Here is a 23,972-nt window from a genome sequence, read left to right on the forward strand (position 1 = left end):
ATTTGAAAACGATTATCGTCTGTCGAACAGGATGAATTCGCAAAGTAATCAAAGTTACAATGGAATGAAGGACCGCGTTATTTTAGTGCCGCCCGAAAAAGTAAATAAAATGAATGTCGAGATTGTCACTCGTCTCTCAGGAGCATAGGAATTCTATAAAAGTTTAAAAGGAATTAAATTGACCTAAGAATTTGTTATTCAATTGGAATTGCTGATTTGCTACTCCATGACTTAAAGCTAAAGAATAACACGATGCTGGCAAGACATATTGAAAGAAGAAGTTTACATTAATCTGCCTCTAGGACAAAGGTGGCAGTGAGAGACATATATACATAAACTTCCCGCGTAGCAAGTACCAGGGAACAAGCGAAGCTCGGTCTCCTTGCATTTTACTAATCAAACGAGCAATAACTATATATATATATATATATATATATATATATATATATATATATATATATATATATATATATATATATATATATATATATATATATATATATATATATATATATATATATATATATATATATATATATATATATATATATATATATATATATATATATATATATATATATATATATATATATATATATATATATATATATATATATATATATATATATATATATATATATATATATATATATATATATATTTACAAGCGTACATTAAATGATTTTAATTATTTAATTATTTTAACAGTGGTACAGTCTAATTCGACATTGTTACATGACCTAAGATCCTCTGTAAAACCCATAGAATCTAGGCTCGGTGTGCTGGAGGGTTCATATAAGGAGCTGGCCGTATTAGCGCCGGGAATGAGTGGGATTGAAAAATAGACAAATACTGTAAACATTACAAAATCTGCAATTCAGAAAAATATTACCCAATTGTGAAAAGAGTTGAATTGGGTAAAAGAAAGCCTAATGAAAGTAGAAAGTAGAGAAAGGCAAAATAACTACATGATCTTGGAACATTGGAGTAAATCATGAAAATGAAGTCAAAACGGGGTTTCAGAAATTAATAACGGAGGGTTTGGAAATGGCCCTGGACTTCAGATATGATGTAAAATATATAATGCTTAATGCTTATACTGGGGCGTGTGTAGAAATTTTACCGGTCTTGGGTTCTGTTCAAGATGATATATCCATTGTTTATTTAGATTGTATTGTTACGACTCTCCCGTAGAGGACAAGTAGGGACCAAACCCGTCGTAGAAATAACTGGGGTAAAAATTTTAGAATTTTGTGGGTATGAAGATTTAATGATATTAAATGGTAGATTTGGAAATGATAAGAATCTGGGGGAGTTTACTTGTTTGTCGGGGCATTCTCCAATCATAATTCATTACATTTTAACTAGTCTATATTTGAGTGAAAGGGTTGTAGATTTTGGTTCATTAAGGGTCGTAGGGTCCGATCACTTTCCTATCAGTGCAACTTTAGAGGTCGTGGAAGCAGGTTCAACAATTAAGCAGCATAGAAGTATTAGTAGATCTCATCCAGGGGGTAGACTTCATAAAAGACTAAGAGTGGAGGAATAATTTTAGGGAATTAATGACGGGATTAAGTAATCAGGATTTACTGGATAAAAGTCTAGAAATAGCCCAAGAAGAGATTCTTGATTCAGCGCTAGAAATTTTGGGTTGTTATTGTTTATGGCGCGGGAGAGAAAATATGCAAATATAGAGGGAACCAGGCTGTTAGGACATTCTATGACAAGGAGTGTAGAAATAAAAGGGAGGCACTGAAGGCATTGAAATTAAAGGAAGAAGGAGATGATTTTCAACAACTGTATCTGAATTACAAGAGACAGAGAAAGGAATATGAGAATCTTATAAAGGTAAAAAAAAGGAATTTTGAGATTGAAAAAGCTGAAAGGCTAAGGTTATTCCTTAGAAAGAATGAATCAAAAGTGTTTTGAAAGCTTGTAAAAGAATCAACTGGGAATACAAACGAAGGAAAAGGTGCAATCGAGGTAACAAGATGGCTGGACTACTTAGAAAATAAGGAATTAGAAGAAATCAGGCACTACACATCCGATGGAGATTTAATGAGCGGGGACATGTTTGAGGAAGAAATTATAGAGAGACCGATGATGCTACGAATTGTTAAAATCTTTCACCGAGAATGAAGTAGTTAAGACCATGAAAAAAGTGAAGGGTAATTCAGCTCCTGGCTTAGACGGAATTCCAATGCAAGTATGGAAAAAGTATGGGTCATCCAAATCATCGCTATAACATTTTCGTCAATTATCAAGAGCCCCCAATTGCCAGAGCAATGGAATTGACCTTTCACCATACCGTTATATAAAAAAGGGGATAGTATGAATCTCAGGAATTACCATATGATCAGTTTGGGCAATGGGGTAAGCAAGCTTTTCGCAAAAGTGTTGGGGAATAGATTAGATAAGTGGTTAGAAAAATCAGAGAAACTTATTGAAATACAAGCAGAATTTCGCGAAAACTGTAATACTATAGATAACATTTTTATTTTAACCAGCCTAATTAGGAAATATACCAGGAAAAAAGAGGATAAGTTGTTTGTGGCCTTTTTAGACTTAAAAGGTGCTTTCGAAAGTGTAAATAGGGAAATTCTTATGCATTGTTTGGTTAACTTAGGATTACTGCGTCAGTTTGTGCGAATTTTCATACAAATGTATTTGACGGTAAAGTTTGTAGTGCGGGGTGGTAAGGAAATATTGAGGGAAATATTTAGCAGGTTAGGGGAAAAACAAGGTTGTACTTTGTCACCGAACTTATTTTCGTTGTTTATTAATGGAATTGAAAGCTATTTAAGGAAAAGGAAAGTAGGTGAATTGCAATTATTCGATAAAAAATTGTCCACACTTTTTTACACCGATGATAAACCTTTATTGGCAAATAGTAGAGAGAATCTGCAGCATGCATTAGAGAGTTAAGAAAAATATTTTAAGGAAAAGAGACTGGTTTTAAATCTAGAGAAGTCAGCAGTAATGGTTTTTGTAAGGGGGGCTAAGGCATCTGAAGAAAATTTTAGTTGCGGGAGGGGAGTTATAAAAGTAGTGAAGGAGTAAAGTTACCTAGGCTGTAGACTTGTTTCAAATGGTAAGTGGACAAGAAACATAGCTGTAATGTGAAGTAAAGGTAAAAGTTTAACTGGTATATTCTTAAAGAGTTATATTAAGGATACAGGAGCAAAGGATATCAAGCTACAAAAGCGTATTTTTGCAAGTAGAATAGAACCTGCTCTACATTATGGGGTAGAGATATGGGGACACGAAAGGGGGGTGGAAATGGAGAGGATGTAGCTACATTATCTTAAAAGATTAATAGGGTTAGATAAAAGGCTTAATAGCGTTGTTATAAAGGGTGAACTGGGTCTTTTTAGTTTAAGAAGTAAACGGTTAGTACGGATGGTAGGTTATTGGGAAGAAAATTATTGCTATGCCAGATTATCGGTTAACAAAAATGCTTTCAATGAAATGTTATTGGATAAAAGAAAAGATTCTTGGCCTGTGCAAATTAAGAGTATACCAGACAATTGTGGGCTATCAGGCTGGTGGAATGATGGCATTGGACCTGGGGTGGAAACAGAATTAATTCCAAAAGCTGTGGAAAAGGTGCTACATGATCAAGAGATCCAGGTTTGGCAAGAAGACAAGGTTAGGTCACAATTTCTTGGAATATATAGAAAAAGTAAAGAAGCCTGGGGAGAAGAAATATATCTAGATTTTCGGCTCCAAAATGATACTTTAAAATGGGTTTTATCAGCAAGGGGGAATTTTATGCCGCTTAGGGAGAGAAGAAAGTATTTAGGGACGATTAAGGTATGGAGTGGTCCCTTCACTTGTCCGATGTGCGGAGAGTCTGAGGATTTAGAACATTTTATGTGTTATTGTGAAGAATTGAAGGTACTTAGAAGGGAAATTTTGGGAGGAATATCATGAATAGAAATTGTTTAGAAAATAAAATCGGAAGTAGTTGCAAAGTGGATATTAAAAATTTGGTAAATTTTGTGAGTGTGGGGATGAGATATAGGGAGGGTTTTCTATCGTAGTTTTTTTTTTCCAAAAGTGTTTGAACTTATTATATTTTAGGTGTTTTGTTGTATTTGTAATATCCATAGCCCATGGGGCTTTTGTGACAGAAATATATATATATATATATATATATATATATATATATATATATATATATATATATATATATATATATATATATATATATATATATATATATATATATATATATATATATATATATATATATATATATATATATATATATATATATATATATATATATATATATATATATTTATTATATATATATATATATATCTTAATATATATATATATACAATATACGGTCTAGATAGGTCACAACTTTGGGATAATTCGTTTTCCCCCAGGGGTATATCAATAAAAATATATATGATATAAATAATATGTCGCCGGTTTTTGTGCCCACATTTTTAGGGGGTGCTATCTGACAAAAGGGGCTTGACACATGTTTCATTAAAATATTTGTATAGTTCGTTTTTAATAAAGCTTTATACCAGTTTAGTACCGAGAATTGATGCTGGATGGCAGATAATGTTTTTCTCAGTTTATAATTTCACTTTACGGTCATATTACATGTCATGTTTGAGTATAAGGGTCATTGGTATGTCAGTAACTTAGCTTTCTAATAACTTAAATTTCGAATAAACCGTTAAATTCAAAACTCAAATAAACCATGAGATTCAAATAAACTATAAAAATTGAATCAAACTAGGGCGAAGGGGAAAGCTATAAATTAGAACACACTTTTTCAGTGGCTTAAATTGAGGGGGAGGATGGATTTCTCCACCCGCCAAGATTTTTTGCCCACGCCTAGGTTTTAAAAATGCGTTTATTTGGTATTTCCAGTGAGAAATTTTTTTTTTTTTCCCTTGAAAAAACGTAAGAGCAGCAAAATTACTCCCCCTTCCTTCTTAGGCTTTCAAAATAAATTCCTCCCCTCACCCCATCTCCATTTCCCTGAATTGACGTCACTATACTTTGATGGAGGAAAATTCAGGATTAGGTCTATTAATTTTCTAAAAAGACTTATTATTTGAATATTAATAATTAGATTTAAAGTTTTTTTTTTATGCAAATTTGTTTTGATTTGCAAAAGAAAAATTATGACAAGATTACCGAAACACTTTTGAAAACTGCAATAACACACTTTACTGAAACATCGGAAATTTAAATTGTCTGTCATTTTGTTTTGTTAATTTCTTTTTCGCAAACATGTTTCAGAGTGTGGTCTGGGAAACTAAAGGCATTGGGAAAGAAAATCTTAAGAAGAACCCTTAGAATGATCAAAAAGTTTTGAAATGGAACAGCTTTCTTATTTTGAAAGATCGAATCTTTTGGTTTTCTGCTAAAAAATTGCTCTAGAAACATTATAGCCAAAAACAACGCTTATTAACCAATGGTTGATCGTTAAAACTAACAAGAATAACAATAAAACCATCACTTCTTAGTGTCACTATCATAAATCACTATGTCACTATTTTTTTTATCACTATAAAACATAGGCATAATCAAATTATTTTTCTAAGTCTTCCTCCACTCTGACTCAGTTCTAAAAAGGTTGAACACTGTTTGCTACAGCTGATTATCAATAGATTGTGCTAAAACTTTTAGCTGTCTCTGTTTTTTTTTTTTTTTTTTTTTTTTTTTTAATTAAAATTCGTACATGTGACAGCATAATCTCTCTTGAAGCTCATCCCTGCAACCACTTTAAATACTGTTTTGATTTGCGTAACAAATCTAATTTTTCTTTCAAAAGCAAGGGTCGACTTTTAGGTCTATTTGACACTGACTGATTTAAGTCTATGTACAAGCATTAGTCGAGAAAATCTTCAAAACATACAATAAAGTAATTCAGTCTATGAGCTTGTGATTGTTTTTTTTTTTTTTACTTTTCACGAGCCGGAAAAAGGTAAACCACATCAATTTCACCCATTATGACCTCCTGAAAATGGGAATGCCCCAGGGAATTAATACACCTTTAAATTGTCACAAACTAATCGTCCGAAATACCCCAAAAAAAGCAATTTTAGAGCGCTATTTGTCAAGTGTTTTTTTTTTTTTACCAATCTTAAGAGGATAATTTCTGTATCATCCTTGCTTTACTCGGCCTCTGGCCAAATTTTTATCCATATCAGAGGCAAAGCTGTAGCGTTGCCTATAGTAAAGGCCATACGGCTCCAATGTTTCATTATTTATTTATTATTATTATTATTTTCCCCAGAGGCACTTCATATGGAAGGGGTCGTCGTAAAAACTTCAAAGGGCGCTCATTCGATTGGAAATCGAGAGTTCTAGTGCCCTTTTTAATAGTCGAAAGTGATTGGAGGGCAACTAGCTCCCCCCCTGCTCATCAGTCCCCCAAGCCTATCCAAGCAAAATTGTGAGATCGCCATTTTGTTCAGCGCAGTTAATTTCTAGAAAGAAAATATGTTTTCGAGGAGGACACTCTTCCACAAACCTCAGGGCAAGGGTTTTATTTTATACCCTGGGGGCATATAAGGTTTTATAGAAGGCGTTGTCGTAGAAACTTCAAAAAAGGTTCATTTGATTGGAAATTCAAAGGGCTAGTGCCCTTTTTAATAGTCGAAAGTTATTTGAGTGCAGCTAACCCCCCTCTCACGCTCACCCTTTCCCCTAACACATCCAATCGAAATTTCGAGATAGCCATTTTGTTCAGCGTAGTTGATTTCCAGATAGAAAATATATTTTTGAGGAGGACACTCCCCCATAACCCTCAGGGCAAAGGTTCTAAGTTATGCCCTGGGGGCATACAAGGTTTTTATAGAAGGTGTTGTCGTAGAAACTTCAAAACAGGCTAATTCGATTGGAATTTCAAAGGGCTAGTGCCCTTTTTATTAGTCAAAAGTGATTGGAGGGCAACTAGCCGCCCCCCCACGCCCAACATTCCCCCAAACACATCCAATCAAAATTTTGAGATAGCCATTTTGTTCACCGTAGTTGATTTCCTGATAGAAAATATGTTTTTGAGGAAGACACTCCCCCACAACCCTCAAGGCAAGGGTTCTAAGTGATGCCCTGGGGGTATATAAGGTTTTAATAGAAGGCGTTGTCGTAGAAACTTCGGAAAAGGCTCATTCGATTAGAAATACAAAGGGTTACTGCCCTTTTTAATAGTCAGAAGTTGCTGGAGGGCAACTACCCCCCCCACCCACCCCCATCATTCCCCCAAACCTATCCAATCAAAATTTTGAGATAGCCATTTTGTTCAGCGTAGTTGATTTCCAGATAGAAAATATGTTTTCGAGGAGGACACTCCTTCACAACCCTCAAGGCGATGGTTTTAAGTTATACCCTTGGGGCATATAAGGTTTTTATAGAAGGTGTTGTCGTAGAAACTTCAAAAAAGGATCATTCGATTGGAAATTCAAAGGGCTAGTGCCCTTTTAATAGTCTAAAGTGATTGGAGGGAAACTAACCCTCCTCTCACGCCCACCTTTTCCCCAAACACATTCAATCAAAATTTGGAGGTAGCCATTTTGTTCAGCGTAGTTGATTTCCAGATTGAACATATTTTTGAGGAGGACACTCCCCCACAACCCTCAGGGCAAGGGTTTTGTTATGCCCTTGGGGCATATAAGGTTTTTATAGAAGGCTTTCTCGTAGAAACTTCAAAACAGCCTCATTCGATTGGAACTTCAAAGGGCTAGTGCCTTTTTTAATAGTCGAAAGTGATTGCAGGGCAACTAGCTCCCCCCCCCACGCCCATCATTTCCCTAAACATATCCAATCAAAATTTTGAGATAGCCATTTTGTTTAGCGTAGTTCATTTCTAGATAGAAAATATTTTATTGAGGAGGACACTCCCCCCAACCCTTAGGGCAATGGTTTTAAGTTATGCCCTGGGGGCATATAAGGTTTTTATAGAAGCCGTTGTCGTAGAAACTTCAAAACAGACTCATTCGATTGGAAATTCAAAGGGCTAGTGCCCTTTTTAATAGTCGAAAGTGATTGGAGGGCAACTAGCCCCCCCACGCCGATAAGTCACCCAACACTATCCAATCAAATTTTGAGATAGCCATTTTGTTCAGCGTAGTTGTTTTCCAGATAGAATGTATGTTTTCGAGGAGGACACTCTCTCACAACCCTCAAGGCAAGGGTTTTAAGTTATACCCTGGGAGTGTATAAGATTTTTATATAAAGCGTTGACTTAGAAACTTCAAAAAAGGCTCATTCGATTGTAAGTTCAAATGGCTAGTGCCCTTTTTAATAGTTAAAAGTGATTGGAGGCCAATTTACCCCCCTCTCACGCCCACCTTTTCCCCAAACACATCCAATCAAAATTTTGAGACAGTCATTTTATTAAACGTAGTTTTAAGTTTTGGAAATTAGGTCTTTGAGGATGACAACTCCCCCCCAGCCCTCAGGGCAAGGGTCGTAAGTTATGCCCTGGGTGCATATAAGGTTTTGTATAGACAATGTTGTCGTAGAAACTTCAGAAAGGGCTCATTCGCTTATAAATGTAAATGACTAGTTCCCTTTTTAATAGTCGAAAGTGATTCTAAGGCAACTGACACCCCTTCCACGCCCACTATTTCCTCAAACACATCCAATGAAAATTTTGATACAGCCATTTTGTTCAACGTAGTTGAAAGTTCTGGAAATTATATGTTTGAGCAGGACACTCCCCCCACAGTCTTCAGGGGCAAGGGTTATAAGTTATGCCCTGGGGGCATATATGGTTCTTATGGAAGGAATGCTCGTATAAACTTCAGAGAGGGCTCATTAGATTGGAAATTGAAAGTTCTAGTTTACTTTTTAAGCGTCAAAAGACATTGGAGGGTAATCAGCTTCCCTCCCCCTCGAACCCTTTTTTCCCAAATGCATCCAATAAAAGTTTTAAGATAGCTATTTTGTTAAAAATAGTTCAAAGATCATATAACAAAATTTTCGGTGTTGACACAACCCACCAAGGCCCGGGGGCAGTCTTTGTAAGTTATGCCCGGGGGAATATATGGGTCTTATGGAAGGGATGCTCGTATTAACTTCAAAGAGGGATCATTTGATTGGAAATTGAAAGTTCTAGTTCAGTTTTTAAGAGTCAAAAGAGATTGGAGGGTACATAGCCCCCCCCCGCCACGCCCTTTTCCCTCAAACTCATTCGATAAGAACTTTGAGACAGGTTTTTTTTAAATAGTTCAAAGACTTCATCCTCCCCCATCTCCTACTGTCTACGCTAAATTTTTCTTCTTTATGCCAACTACGCTGCCCCCATCCCCAAAGGCTTTAATAAGGTCAAGTTTTGTATGGGAAGAAACCTAAATTTTTCAAGAAATTTCGAAGGGACGTTAAGAAACATCAAAATACACTAATAAGAACTAGATAAAGAATTTTCTATGCAGTTACTCCCAGAAATTCTCTCAAACTGAAAATGCTAAAGTACTTGAAATTACAGCCATACTTAAAATAAGGTTAAAATACATACTTTGCGATAAATGCCAAATTAATGTGGCACAAAAAATTCAAACAATAGTTTTATCAAAACTATCATGTTCTTTCTGCATTAACAAATGAAATAGCCGAACTACTGTCTTTTGAAGATATTTTTTAGATCCATTCATTGTTGCGTGAAAAAATCACGTTTGATTTACCAGAGGCATGTAATTAAGTTGTCTATAGCATAAGGCTTCAATGTTTTATTATTATTAATTAAAAAAACCTTGCATAAAAATAAGTTAATTTGATTGGAAATTGGAAGTTCTAGTTCAGTTTTTAAGAAATAAAAGTGATCGAAGGGCAACTAGCCCCTCCCTCACGCCCTTTTCCCCCCAAATACATCAGATAAAATTTTAAGGTAGCCATTTTGTTAAAAAAAACAATCAAGGGTCAGATAACAAAAACTCCGGGATTGACACATGTTGTACAAACATAATGACGTATATAATTTTGGAGACCACACTGCCTTTCCATGACGATAAAAAAAAAGTTCAAAATAGGAATAAAATCCTTTTTAATAGACAGTGTATAGAAATTCACAAAAATACCAGATATTTTAGTCACATATACAGTGACCGTCATCAGTAGTAAAACTAAGCAAAAAAAATTTAAAATAAAAGTTTATATACTAAATGAAATAAAACTACATATTGTTTAATTCTCTAATTCTTGTCAAAGCAAAGGCGGAAGCTAGCCTCTTTGACCTTCTTGGAGTCGGTTCATTAGCGTTGAATGGTATAACATTTGGACAGAGGTCAACTACATTGGGTGAATTGAACTTTACTCTGTCAGATTTTAATAAATTATGATAGATAGAGTTCAGCTCAAATTCACCTGTATTCTGATTCAAAGTATTATTCCTGAATAAGATTTTATTCATTTCAAGAGTTTCACGAAAATTTGGCTTTACACCCAGATCCCTAGAAATCAATGAGAGATTCTCGAGCGAATTAAAATCGTATGAAAAATTGAAAATATGTTTTGAAAGGGCCGAAGTAAAATCTTCAGACTTAGAATCTTGCTTTAAAGCCGAAGAAATAGAATTTTTATGTCGTAATAATCTCATTTTCAAACTCTGGTTAGTACTTCCCACATATGAGCTGCCGCAAGTACATGGGATCTGATAAACCCCACTTTGTTGCCCCAATGAAGTTATATCCTTCCCAGAATTTAGAAAACTACCTAAAGTATTATTACTCTTAAAAGATACCCTTAGACCATTACTCTGTAAAATTCTTTAAAGTTTTTCACTTAGCCCGGGTATAGATGGTAAGGAACAAAAACATCCTTCTCCCGAGTTGTCTCCAAGACTTCCTTAGAAATCTCTAGAAAGCTTTTTCTTCTTTTTGAAAAAGTCTGGTTAATTAGCCACTCAGGATACATGTTGCTTATTAGTATTTTCCTTAGAAAAGACAACTCCTCCTCAAAAAATTTGGAGAGAAAATACAAAATATCCACTCAGTTAAAGAAATGATCAAACCAAATTTTATTTGGTGAGCATGATCAGAAGTATAAGACAAAAATCTATTTTTATTTTTCGGTTTTCTGTAAATTTTAAAATCCAGACTGTTTTCATTTTTCAAAAGAAGAACATCAAGAAAAGGAAGTTTCCCATTCTCTTCTAATTCAACAGTAAACTTTAAATACCCCCCCCCCCAACAATTCCAAAAAAAGATGTTCCAAAAATCCTTTCAATTCCTCCTCCCCATAATCCCATACTGAAATTATGTCATCCATATACCGGCCCCAAAAAAATATGTTTTGAAAAATATGAATCCAACGCAACTGTTTCAATATTCTCCACAAAAATATTAGCTAATAAAGGGGATAGAGGAGCCTCCGTAGGTAAACCATTTATTTGTTCGAAACACTCCCCTCTGAATTAAAAAAATTAAGAGAAATCATTTTAAAGACTTACTAAATGCTTAATTATACATGTTTTACTATCTTTTTTGTCACTAATACAGTCAAAATTCCTCAAAAGATTCACTTCTAGCAGAGTTTTGGCTACTTTAGCAACAGAATTTGTGCACATTAATACATTTTCGAAGCTTAAAAGCAAAGAACTTGAAGAAGTTTCTACTTAAATTGAATATGCAAATCAAGCTTGAAACGAACAAAAATCACTACAAACAAGAGTTAGGATGTCGCCTCCTTCTCTCACTGTAAAAGCCTAAAACCCACTGCGTCATTGGCGCTTTACTGAAAACTGTATGGGTGCTTTAACAGTCTTGGGAAGTATAAACAACATCAAACTGAATATTTGATATAAAATGATATTAATTGTTGAAAGATCCATCAGTTCAAGAATTTATCTCAGTGTAATTGTATTTTTATTTTCAATGCTGTAAAGATTTGGGAAAAAATATTTGTCATATAACTGGTGTTAGTTTAAGCAGCAAAGATGCAATAGTCTTAAGGTTCTTATTTGTAGTTCAGGCAGAAGCTAGTGTCCAAAACAATTTTTTGTAGGGAGGTTATCTACGTACTGGACATCTTTAAAAAGAGGTAATAAATTAAACTCCATATATGATGCAAAATGAGAATAATTGCTGAAAGCTCATCAGTTCAAATGTTACTATAATTTTAATGTTTATTTTCAATATTAAGTACAAAAGAAAATATTTGCCATAAAATTGGTTTTCAGCAAAGCGCCAATGACGCAGTAGGTTTTAGACTTTTACAGTGAGAGAAGGGGGTCATACCCAAACTCTAGTTTGGAGTAATTTTTGTTCGTTTCTAGCTTGATTTGCATATTCAATTTAAGTTTCACTCGTTTTAAGATTTATTTATTATTTTACATTAATATCTATTGTATGTTTGTTTGCATTGATTGTTTACTTAATTTCTGTTCGTTTTAAGCTTGATTTTCTATTTCAATCTAAGCATTACTCGCTTTAAGATCTAATTATTCATTTATATTATTACTTGTTGTATGTTTTTGCTATGATTGTTTATTTTTTTTCTGTTCGTTTTGGGTTTCATTTATTCTTTAATAGTAATTTCTGGTCGTTTTTTTTTTTAATTTATAAATTTATTTTTATATTCTTAGCTTAAGTTCAAAATGGCCTTTACTTTTCTTTGAAAAATTTATTTTTCGGAGAATTAATTTAAGTCAAGAACGAGTACGTTTGAAGTTACTTGCTTGAATTTGGTAATAAATCCTCCAAAATTTCTTTTAATTTGAACTTTGACCTTATTGATCTTTTATTGCTGCAAATCTTACTACTACTAACAGCTTACCGCAGCATCAAGCCGCCTGAGGCCAGCACTACTACGCACGCTCTGCCTTCATGTTTTTTTGCAAGTTTTAGTTCAAATTTATATGTATATTTCAGAGTGTGGAAGTGATAACCCCTCAAGGATTTGCTTATCAGGGGAAAAGATGTTCTACAACAAAGATTTGTGGTGTATCCATCCTTCGCGCTGGCGAGACTATGGAACAGGCATTGGCTGAAGTGTGTAAAGATATTCGCATTGGCAAAATCCTAATTCAGACAAACTCTCTGACAGGTGAGGTGGAGTTGCTCATACGGAGCAGAAATTTTGCATGAAGTCATAGATCTAAAAAAACTTCAGCGCTGTTTTAAATTTTTTTTTTTTTTTTTTTTTTGTTTAATTAAAAAATTAGTTTTTAACTATTTTTTTGTCTTCAGCTCTCTTATGCAGCGTTGTGCTGTAATATTTTATGGTGACCAGTGCCGTATCCAGTTTTTTTAGGGGGGGGGGGGTACAAAGAATTTTTTTTTTTGGGGGGGGGGGGGGCTTGAAAAAAATGATCACCTTGATGGTGAACAATGTTGTCTAAAATTTCAGTTCAAAGCATGTCATCATATTGAGTATATATTTTGGTTTCTAAGAAGTATAATGAAGTATATTTCCAAAGACCTTGAAATTGTAGTCCTAAGCCTGGGATCTTGGGAAAAGTATACGTACTGTAAATTATCCGCAAAAGTGTATTGAATTTAATATTGTTATTATTTAATATCTTGGGATTTTTTTCGAACCTCGTGATTTTCTGCAAATGAATCTTGGGGTTGTTAAATTCTGGTGGCAATCGGGATTAATTTTTGCTTTGGATTGTTATTTAATTATTTTCGGGATTAATTATTTTACTTTACTATTGATTTTACTATTTCCCATTTCTTTTTGTTACTTATTCAACTTTTCACTTATGCTGTTTTGTTTACCAATAGTATTGTGCTGTTCTTTAAATTTTCAAAGCACAAAATAGGGCCATTAACATAAGACCATGGGGCAGTTTGACCATGAGCAGTTCGGATGAAACTAGAGGTTCTGTTTTAACCGGCACTGATATTTGGGTAAATTTTGATATCATCAAGTTTTTGTATCATTTTAAATTTTATAGTGAACTTAAAATTTGGGTAAATTTTTGGGTAAATAATAATCATTGAATGTTCTATCAAAATCAAGAAACTTGCACGTGTTCGTGAAAACGGATCCTGTGAGAATTGTTCTTACCTCAAAATTATATTCTCTGGTTTCCTATATTTTAGCATCATAAACAAGTACATATTTTTGTGTGTTTGAAACCATACATGGACATTTTGGGCATTTTTGACATTTGGACATTTTGGGCATTTTCCAGTCAAGGATGCCTTGACAGTATCTAATGACGGACGTCAATTTTTTAAATAAAGTAATAAACTTGAATTAACTAAAGTAATAAACTTAATCAGAGATTGTGTCTCTGTGTCCATTCCACATTTTTCACTTGTGAATAGTTTCCTTATGATTATTGTGATAGTTTCAGACGACGATTGTAATAGCTTTGAGGATTTTTACGTAGCCTAGTGTGAAATGTTTTTTTTAAGTTCAAACGGTTTTGCGTAGTGTAACGTAACTTTACCACTTTGCGTGGAATTCTCTTATGTAGTGTGAAAGCCGCTCCCAAATAATAGTATTCTGTTCAATCTCTGCGCATCTCCTTTTCTTTGAGATTGCCTTTGTCTTTGGCCCTCGCGAATGAAACTGCAATCTGAGTGGGATTTTGCAGTTGCACTGTTCTTTTTGCCTTGCCTACTACGGTTGTTTACTCGGGCCTCTCATATATATCTGTGGCGATAGATTTAAAAAATTGTTTCAAACTAATATTTCGGGTCAACAAAATTAGTTGCTACTTTCCACAGAAAGGGCAATTATAGCCATAGAACACGGGCCACAAAACATCTGTATAAAAAAGGCTTTTGTCAGTGTTTTGAACCACCCTGCGGGTATTTTTTCTTCTTAATTTTTTCCAGTTACTCCTTTTTCATACAAACCTAGTCTTTAATAAATGTGCTTAATTAAGGTCAAATACAATTCTAAGGGATCCATTTGAAACTTTCAACAACTTTCTTTGAGGACTATTTTCAGTTTAAATTCTTATTAAATTGTGACCCGTTCGGCTCTTCAAAAATTGTGTAGATTGATGGTACCAGTAATAAGTTTCCTACTATTGATAACTCGCCCTAGCATCAAGCCACCCGGGGCAAAAAAAGCTGCACATGGTCTTCCTCCATCTTTGTGTGCTCAGGGCTTCACTCTTAAACCTCCCCGTCGCCTCATAAAGTTTCTAAAATCCTGTAAAATATTTCTTATGACGTCTTTGTATTTGACGAAGTCCTGCTTTTCCTGCTATAGCGTTAATTTGAGCCAATCAGATTTTTACAGTTTTTAGATTGGCTGAAAATTTTTGCGAAAAATTCTGATTGATTCAATTTAATGGTAGCTAAAGCTCGCATAAAGTATTACCGTGAATTATGGAGTCATTCATCCGTAAATAACCAATCATCCTTCATTTGTAAATATTGACCTAGTCATATGAACTTTTCTTTCATTATAGCCCTAGAAAGTGTGATCGAAGTATGTTTTTTTTTTACACATATTGTTCCAAATATTGTCATCCAAATAGGTTCCTGTAATGACCCATAGCCAATTCTTCTGGAATGTATCTAGCACATCTACCCAAGCCTTTCGAAGCGTCTAAGCTTTTCATTACCGTAGTTTCAAATATCCTAATCTTAGTTGTATTATTTTTCTTTCTATTTGTTTATAACTGCCTCAGTTATATTACTTTTTACAATCTTCACTGTGTCCTCTGTGTTTTCCTAACAATGCTTACTAGATGACTGAAGCTAAGTGAATTGCTGGGATTTTCACGAGTTCCCTTCTGTTTATTAATACTTTTTATATAATTTGCCTTGGGAGGGTCAGTTGACGGAGTCTCTCTAACTAAAAATTCTCATACACCTAACTAAAGAAAGTGATTGTTCTTTCCTTTTTAACGATAAATGCTTATTAGCGTTTAGTCCAAATATTTGCTGCTTTTGCTATATCACAACCCTTGTTCGGAAACTGGTTGAATTTGCTGATTGAACTTTGTCCCTCTTAATATTAAAATGTCATATTCCTTATTTCCACCCCCCCCCCCCTTCATGCGTAGTTATATTTTGGCCTAGTTTAATGATAAAATTCATGTTTTTTCTAGATGAGCCTGAGTTATACTACCATCGATTACCAAAAGACATCAAAGATTATTTTGTGATTTTGATGGATGCCACTGTGGCCACTGGAGCTGCAGCCATAATGGCTATTCGTGTTCTTCTTGACTTTGACGTTCCGGAAGAAAATATTCTATTGGCGTCCCTTCTAATGGCAGAATCTGGTGAGTCATCCCTTGATACTTTTCTGGGTTGCCGTTGGTCTATGTTAATAGATGCTTGACCATAAATTTCTTTTACGGTTTCACATGTCTAAAAAAAAAAATGTAATTTTTGATCTTCTAATATAACTTCTAATATGAACTATAACTTCTAAATATAACTTTTATAATATAAATTTTAAATAAATAAAATATAACTTTTAAATTAACTTCTAATATAACTCCACTGTCTAAAACAAAAATTTTCGCTTTAATCAACAAGTTCCGACCAATTATAAATAACTTTTATATTAATTATTTAAAATGTTGAATATAATGCCTATATTTAGATATCCATCTTTTAGGCTAATATTTGTATTTTTGATATTTTGCGAATAGAATGAAATTGTATGAAATTGGAAAAAAAGGATACTGGCATACAGGGTATCGAAACTACGTTTCAGTTGCTAGGTCTTCATTACAGGGACAGTTGACAAGTCTGTTGCATAACTTTGCGGTAGCTGGAATCGTACCCTGTGGTATTGTCAAAGTTCCTAGCTTGGTGAAATACATTTATTGGGTCAGTTGTATAATATAAGATAAAGTCTATTACTGAAAAACGGCTGTCATAAGCCCAAATATGCTGAATTCGCACTTTTAATGTCAATAAACAAAAAAGAACCGAAAACAAACAACAGCAAAAAAATTATAAACAGGTCAATGTCAAATACATAAATATGTCAAATATGTCAAAAATAATTAAAGCTCATAAAATTAAAAGGTTAATGCCGAATCAGCAAAATGTCAAAACAATGAAAACTATTAAAATTAAAAAGTGAATAAAATAATAACAAAAATTGGTTATGTAACCAAAAAATAGAAAGCTCGAAATTTGCAAAATGAACATTAAAAATTGTTTTAATTATTAATGTCAAAGTTAAAGACTGTAACTTTAGTCTCAATATTCTCGGGAATTCTATCTGAGAATTATTTTAGTGTATTTTCTAAAATTCCAAATAGTAATTATATAGTGGTTTGCTTTTTATTTGAAAATTAATTCCTAAAAAATGCTTTTATTCACGAAATGTTAACAAAAACGATGAAGTTCTGACGGATACTTTATCCTTAAGAAAATTGATCCTGCTCTCTTATTGAGGGCCTTGAAACGAATAATAGGCTTTCTTTAGTGTTTTAAAGCATAAATTAATCCCGTTGACAGGCACGTACTTATTTTGAGGGCCTTTGTGACTGAGCCTTTCACTTCTCCAGTATATACGTATGTTCTAATTTCTTCTCCAGCTGCATTTTGTACTTTCTATGTTTTTATAAAAGAAATTCTGTATGTTAAATAATTTTTAAGGATTTTAAAGTTATTATTTTTAACTATTCCGAAATTTTCATGATTAAAACAGAGTATTTTAGTTTTAATATAGAATATTTTATATTTTCTTATAATTCACCGATTCTGTGTGGCTTTGACGAACTTGCCTGCTCCCTCGGAATATGTGGTCCTTTTCGTTTTTTACTCCTGCTTATATGTCTCGTCGGGTGTCAACCTCTTCATTGGGTTTAGAAATATTCTTTGGTAATTTTATTTTATTGTTCTCAGATCATTTGGTTTGAATATTACGGTACTTCTCAAATACCCCAACTCCACTCAAGAATTTTGATTGGTAACATCTGAGAAAACCGGTTTGTCTGTCTGCAGTAGGTTATAATTAGCTTAGTTTCATTAAGGAGAAGTACGATGTAGGTATATTTTTACTAAATATTTAATAGATAGAGACGATTAGATGTTTAACATAATGCGTTCTGTGCGGCCTGCATTCCATAATTCTCTCTTTTAGTTTCCTTGATTTTGTTTCTAAAGTATTATATTTTCATCATATTTTAGTATATTTCATTATGACCAACTTAACTTCACTTCTTGGGTAGAGTCGGGATATTTAACAAGTTCCATTTTTACTATTCTAAAGATTAAATATGCCACTATTTCTTAAAAACTGCTTAAAAACCCAACTTTACTTCTGAACTTTGGTTAACTTAAGCTTAACTTACTTCTGGCTTCTGGATGTATCAGCTATTCTACAAATAACATAATATGTGTGGCATAGTTCCCAACAGAAATGATAAGAAAAATAATAACTAGAATGGATCTTTCAGAGGGGGGGGGGGTAGTTTATTTTTAGTAATGATAAGTTGCAATAGGTTGTCCTAAATGTTAATTTTTTGGTATATATCCTTTCTATTGCTTATGCATAGAGAGTGCGGTGGGGTTGTTTAGATCTTAGTCTGCTCACTAGCAATTCAATAAGAACCAGTTTGATCCATTAATTCATTTATATACTAAAAATTCTTTTGGTTGGGAGGGGGGTAGAGGTTGGAAGTATAGTTTCAGTTAAGGAATGTGATCGTCTCTTATTAGGCTGCTAGCTACTGCTGCAACCCGGATGGTCAATAGTAACATTTTGTCTTGACAGCTCCTTTTTTTGTAGGTATCCATTCTATCGCTTATGCATTCCCGAGAGTTCGAATAGTAACCAGTGCTATAGATCCAGAAATCAATGAAAAATTTTATGTGCTGCCTGGTATTGGAAATTTCGGTGATAGGTATTTTGGCACGGAGCCACAGACAGCAACCAAATAGTTCCTTGATTGGAAATGCTATTATTATAATGTTTCACTTAGCTGACAATTATTTTACGTCGAAATTTTTGTGTTTAAGTCTTACGTGACTGTTTACTAACACCTCTTTAAGACTCAAAAGTGAACGGTGGCAGTGCTTTAGTATTACTTGATATTTGTTGAATCTTATAAATAGTGTAAGACCTAAAAATAGATAACTTAAGTATTAAATTTTCTGAAATTCGTTATCTTGGATAAAATATTTTGAAAATGGTAATGGCAACTCTGTCTTTAATGTTTGCTGGGCTGCCTAATTGAAAAAGGAAAAGCTAGTTGGCCACCTAGAGGGGTCGTATGGGGCTCAACCTTTTCTTTCTGACATCAAAAGATTTTTGAAATCGCTTTTTGATCTGTCTTAAGAATATTTATTTATTGCCAAAAACTTGCTGGTGTGAGAAACGAAAAAATTCCATTCTTGAATAGGGAAAAAACAGTATTGTTGAGCAGGGCTCTATCCAGGATTTTTTTTTGGAGGAGGGGTGGGGGTGTAATTTTTCGGGTTAGTAGTGCTAAATATTCTTTAAAAAACACATAAAAAATTTGTCCATATGTATTTTGTTATATTTTTACGAATGGAACAAATTATTTTTTTTGGGGGGGGGGGGGAGGATCCAACCCCCTGACCCGTCCACTTCTGGATATGGCCTTGGTGGTTAGTATCTCTTTAATATCAATGTGATTTTAGTAAGTTAGTTTTATTTTGTCTCATTTCAGTTCTAAGTTTAATTCAGTGCTCATTTAATGATATTTCAGACCTGGAAATAATTAATACTACTTCCAAATGGAGATAAAAATTAACGAAAATAAGAATGGGAACTTCCTTTTTTTTATAGCAAGACTTGTGGTGACAACAGAAAAACTTATATGCTGCTATTTTTGGCAGTTGTCGTCATAAATTCTACCTACTAATAAAAAATAGTTAAAATCCTTCTTAAGGAGTTTAAGGTTAGAACAGTTAAAATCCCTCTTAAGGAGTTTAAGCTTAGATTTTGGGTGATTGTTTCTCCTAATGTTTTTTTTGCTTGCTGAAACTGACTGCTGACTAAACTGGCTGCTCGCTAGCTGAGTGGTTAGCGCTCCGTGCTTGAAATCCTTAGGTCAGGGGTTTGAGTCCTGGTGTTGCTGGTTATTTGTTTTGAAACGGGGCTCAGTGGTGCGACCCTGTAAGCTCAGCCTGAGTCGACCCATCTCTAAATGGGTACCTGGAGAAATCTGGGTGGGAAACACGGGAAGTGTCGGATGATTAACCCCCAACCACTCATTGCACTTCCGGCCGAATGCATTGAATCAGGAGATCGGTACCTGCGCAACACAGACCTTTGTTCAGTATTCGAAAAGTTTTTTTTTAAAGTTTTTTAGTTCTGGTTAATGCTATTTCTTTCCGTCTTTTGCTAATCTGATCTCTGCTGGTCTGAGATTCTAGTATATTCATGCATGAAAATAGTATGTTCATAGTTCTAGTATGCTCATAGTTTGAATTTTGTCAATTAGTTTTGATGAATGCCATTTTCTTTCAGTCTTTTGTCATTCTGTTCTTTGCAGGTTTAGGACTGGTATGTTTTTCTAAGAACATAATATGTTCACAGTACGAATTGCGTTAATAGATTTTGATGAATGGTGTTCTCTTTTCGTCTCTTCTCACTATGTTGTCTCCAGGTTTGGGATTTTAGTAGGTTTATATGTAACCCTAGTATTTTATAGCATGATGCAAAATTTAGTTTATTAATAGTCTGTTAATTTATGAATTTTGTCTGTAGGTTCTGATGAATGTTTTCTTTCCTGTCTGTTCCCGCTCTGTTTTCTGCAAGTCTAGGAATCTTGTGCATTCATGTGTGAGCATAGAATGTTTGTAGTATGATCATATTTCTAATATGTTGGTTGTATTTTCATATATGATTTGTGTTAATAATTTTTGGATGAATGCTGTTTTCTCTCTATTTTTGAAGGATACAGTTTGTTTTCTGTAGGTTTGGCATGTAAATGTGCTCACTTATGAAGATATTATGCTCATACATGAACAGAATATCTCCATATATGAATTTTGCTTATAGCTTTTGATGAATGTTGATTTTTTTTTTCCATGTTTTGCTAGTTGTAGTTTGTTTTTCCAGGTTTGGGATTCCAGTGCGTTCACTTGTGAACATATTATGCTCATAATGATCACAGTAAGTTGATACTCTCCTCATGTAAAAATTTGGTCAATAGGTTTGGATGAATGCTGTATTCTTTCCATCTTTTGAAAGTTAGTTATATATATATATATATATATATATATATATATATATATATATATATATATATATATATATATCACCGTCTTAGGAAAAGCTAGTAGCTAATTAGCTCCAGTTTCCAACTATCAATGTAACGGAGAGTGAAGGTCATAACCAAGTGAAGAAGGCTGAGAAATTTCTAAATGTCTTATAGGAAAGATGTACAAATAAGTAGCTCCAATTTGTAACTAATAATGCAACGGAGAATAGAGGTCTTGGCCCACTGAAGAAATAGAGGAACTTCTAAACCTCTCGAAAAAGATTAGTTGCTAAGTAATTTCAATTTCACTATACTAGTTAATGAGAGAATACAGATAACGTCCAGCTGAAAAAGATGGGAGCACCTAAGTAAATCCAATTTCATTAGAGAGGTCATGACCTGCTGAAAAAGATGATGAAATTTCTAAGCTTCTTAGAAAATATTGGTTGCTGCGTAGCTCCAATTTCTAACTTCTAATGTAAGGGAGAATAAGAGGTCATGACATGATAAAAAAATTGAGAAAATTTCTGGGGTCTTGAGAACCAAGTAAGATAAGAGAAAATTTATTAAGTCATTCGTTAGGGCATACCTCCGTGGAGCTTGTGATTGAAACAGATTCCCACATATCTTACGAATTTCAGGTGCCAGGTGGTCCTGGTGGTCTAAACTAGGTGATCCAGATGGGTCAGGTGGAAAACGTTTTGTCCAACATTAATACAAGTAAAGCAGGCTTTTCTTCTAATTGTAACTTAATGTGTGAAAAAAAAATCACGTAACTTCTTTAGAAGTGTCATAGCCGCTATGTTTAACACAGTCGGTCTAGTGCTCTGACAAAACTAGTAATAGTAATCAAGGATCTCAAACCAACTTAACCTTACGTTAAGTAAACCCTTCAGTTACAACGTAATATATGTAAGGTGCGCACCTTTTAAATAATCAAATCCGAGTTTTATGGTTCTGTAGTTCTTTTGCTTATTGAACTCTGAACTATTTCAGTTTTTTTTATGCAAGCCCTGAGACCTTATTCGAAATAAATTGGGTAGACTGATTCAGTGACTGATTGGAAGGAGGAAAAGCATGCGTCTCCTTGTTTAATAATATCTTTAAAAATATGTTTTAATGGCTCTAGTTCTAAAAATCCCATAATGAAAAATGGAAGTTAATCAAAGGCAGCTTTTCGGTATTTATGTCAATTTTGCTTTTCTGCGTTAATGTCAGTAATAGAATTAGAATTTTATGTTAAGATTTTAGTCCAAGATGTTATAGGTTTATTACCTCTTTAACTTAGAATTGCAGTTCAGTAAGCGATAGTCAGTTAACAGAAAACGTTATTTCTTGTGTATAAAACTAGTAAAAACAAGCTTGGTAGTAATGCAGTTAACTCAATTGTACAGTTTTTGGTTTTCCATCATATGCAAGGAATTAACCAACTAAATAAATAATTTGTAATCCTTTGGCTAATTTTTTCGATAAATCAAGGAGGCACACTTGTGCCTCTTTAAAGAGGTGACCCACCACAATGTTAAGCGATTTCCGGTCCTAGCGGTCACAGAGAGACGGCGGTGATCGCATTTTGTAGCCTAAGCTCAAACTACGAAACGTGCAAAATTTCACCCCGCCCCCCTCCAACTTTATCTTCATGGGGGAAAGTGGGCCGGAAGTTTCGACCCTCCCACCACAGCCCACCTTTAAGTTCTAGTTCCCTTTTTAAGAGTTAAAAGTGATCTGGTGGTACTAGCCCCCCCCCCCACCCACTGCTACCTCCCCCTGCTAAACCCCTTTTCCCAAATGTGTTTGATCGAATTTCCTGTATAGCCACTTTGTTCAAAATAGATTAAAGATTATTTAACAAAACTCGAGGGATAACGCAGCCCCCCCCCCCAAAAAAAAAAAAACTTGGGGGAAGTGTTGTACATTATGCAACTGGGGCATATAAGGTTCTTATGGGAGGGATGATCGTATAAATTTCGGAGGGGTCGTTTTTAAGCGCCCTTTTTAAAGAGTAAAGAATGATTGGAGGGCAACTAGCCAACCCCCCTCTCCTCCCCCCCCCCGCCCAAGGTATTTTCCCCCAAAATGTATCTGATCAAAATTTTGATGTAGCCATTGCGTTCAAAATAGTTTAAAGGTCAAATAACAAAATTCCAAGGTCGAGACAACCCCCGCCCCAGAACTCGGGGGTAAGTAGTGTAAGTTATCTAGAAACCATTAAAGGTTTCTACGTAAGGGGTGGTTATATAAACTTCAGAGGTGGCTCATTTGATTGGGAATTGAAAATTGTAGTTACCTTTTTCAGAGTCAAAAGTGATCAGAGGACATCTACTCCCCCCCCCCCCCCACACACACACCATCTTTTCCCCCAATGCAACCGATACAAATTTTAGATAGCCATTTTGTTTGAAATAGTCCAAAATCAGGTAATAAAAACTTTGGGGTCAACTTAACCCCCTCGGAGAGCCAGCGGGAAGGGTTGTAACGTGTGCCCTTGGGGCAAATAAGGTTCTTATGGAAGAGGTGGTTGTATAAAGTTTGGAAGGTACCCAAATGATTAGAAATTGGAAGTTCTAGTTCCCCTTTTAAGACTTAACAGTGATCCGATGGCAACTAGTACCCCTCCCTACCCTTTCTAAGGCTATAAGAATTCAATGTTTTATTATTTATCTATTCAATTATTATGTTTACCCTGTGGCAATTCATATGGAAGGGGTGGTCGTATAAACCTCGAAGGGAGCTCATACGATTGGAAACCGGAAGTTCTAGGGCCCTTTTTAAGAGTAAAAAATGATTGAAGGGCAACTAGCCCCCCCCCCCCTAACGCCCATTTCCCCCCAAATATTTCTGTTAGATGTGTCGAGATAGTCTTTTTGTTAGAAATACTTCAAAGATC

General features: G+C 34.4%; 1 protein-coding gene across 1 annotated transcript in view; it reads left to right on the plus strand.

The window, feature by feature from the left end:
• l(2)k01209 (uridine-cytidine kinase-like lethal (2) k01209) overlaps window positions 1-23,073 on the plus strand; it is a 93,012-nt gene extending 69,939 nt beyond the window's left edge. The window contains exons 9-11 of the mRNA XM_089100525.1: window positions 12,843-13,017; window positions 15,995-16,171; window positions 18,643-23,073. Coding sequence (XP_088956651.1) covers window positions 12,843-13,017; window positions 15,995-16,171; window positions 18,643-18,794 — 504 coding nt within the window. The 3' untranslated portion in view covers window positions 18,795-23,073. The remainder of the gene's footprint in view (window positions 1-12,842; window positions 13,018-15,994; window positions 16,172-18,642) is intronic.
• Window positions 23,074-23,972: the final 899 nt, after the last annotated feature.

The sequence above is a fragment of the Artemia sp. Qi Xiang Cuo genome, chromosome 14 (assembly GCF_049724085.1).
Source record: "Artemia sp. Qi Xiang Cuo chromosome 14, ASM4972408v1, whole genome shotgun sequence".
Taxonomy (NCBI): Eukaryota; Metazoa; Arthropoda; class Branchiopoda; order Anostraca; family Artemiidae; genus Artemia; species Artemia sp. Qi Xiang Cuo.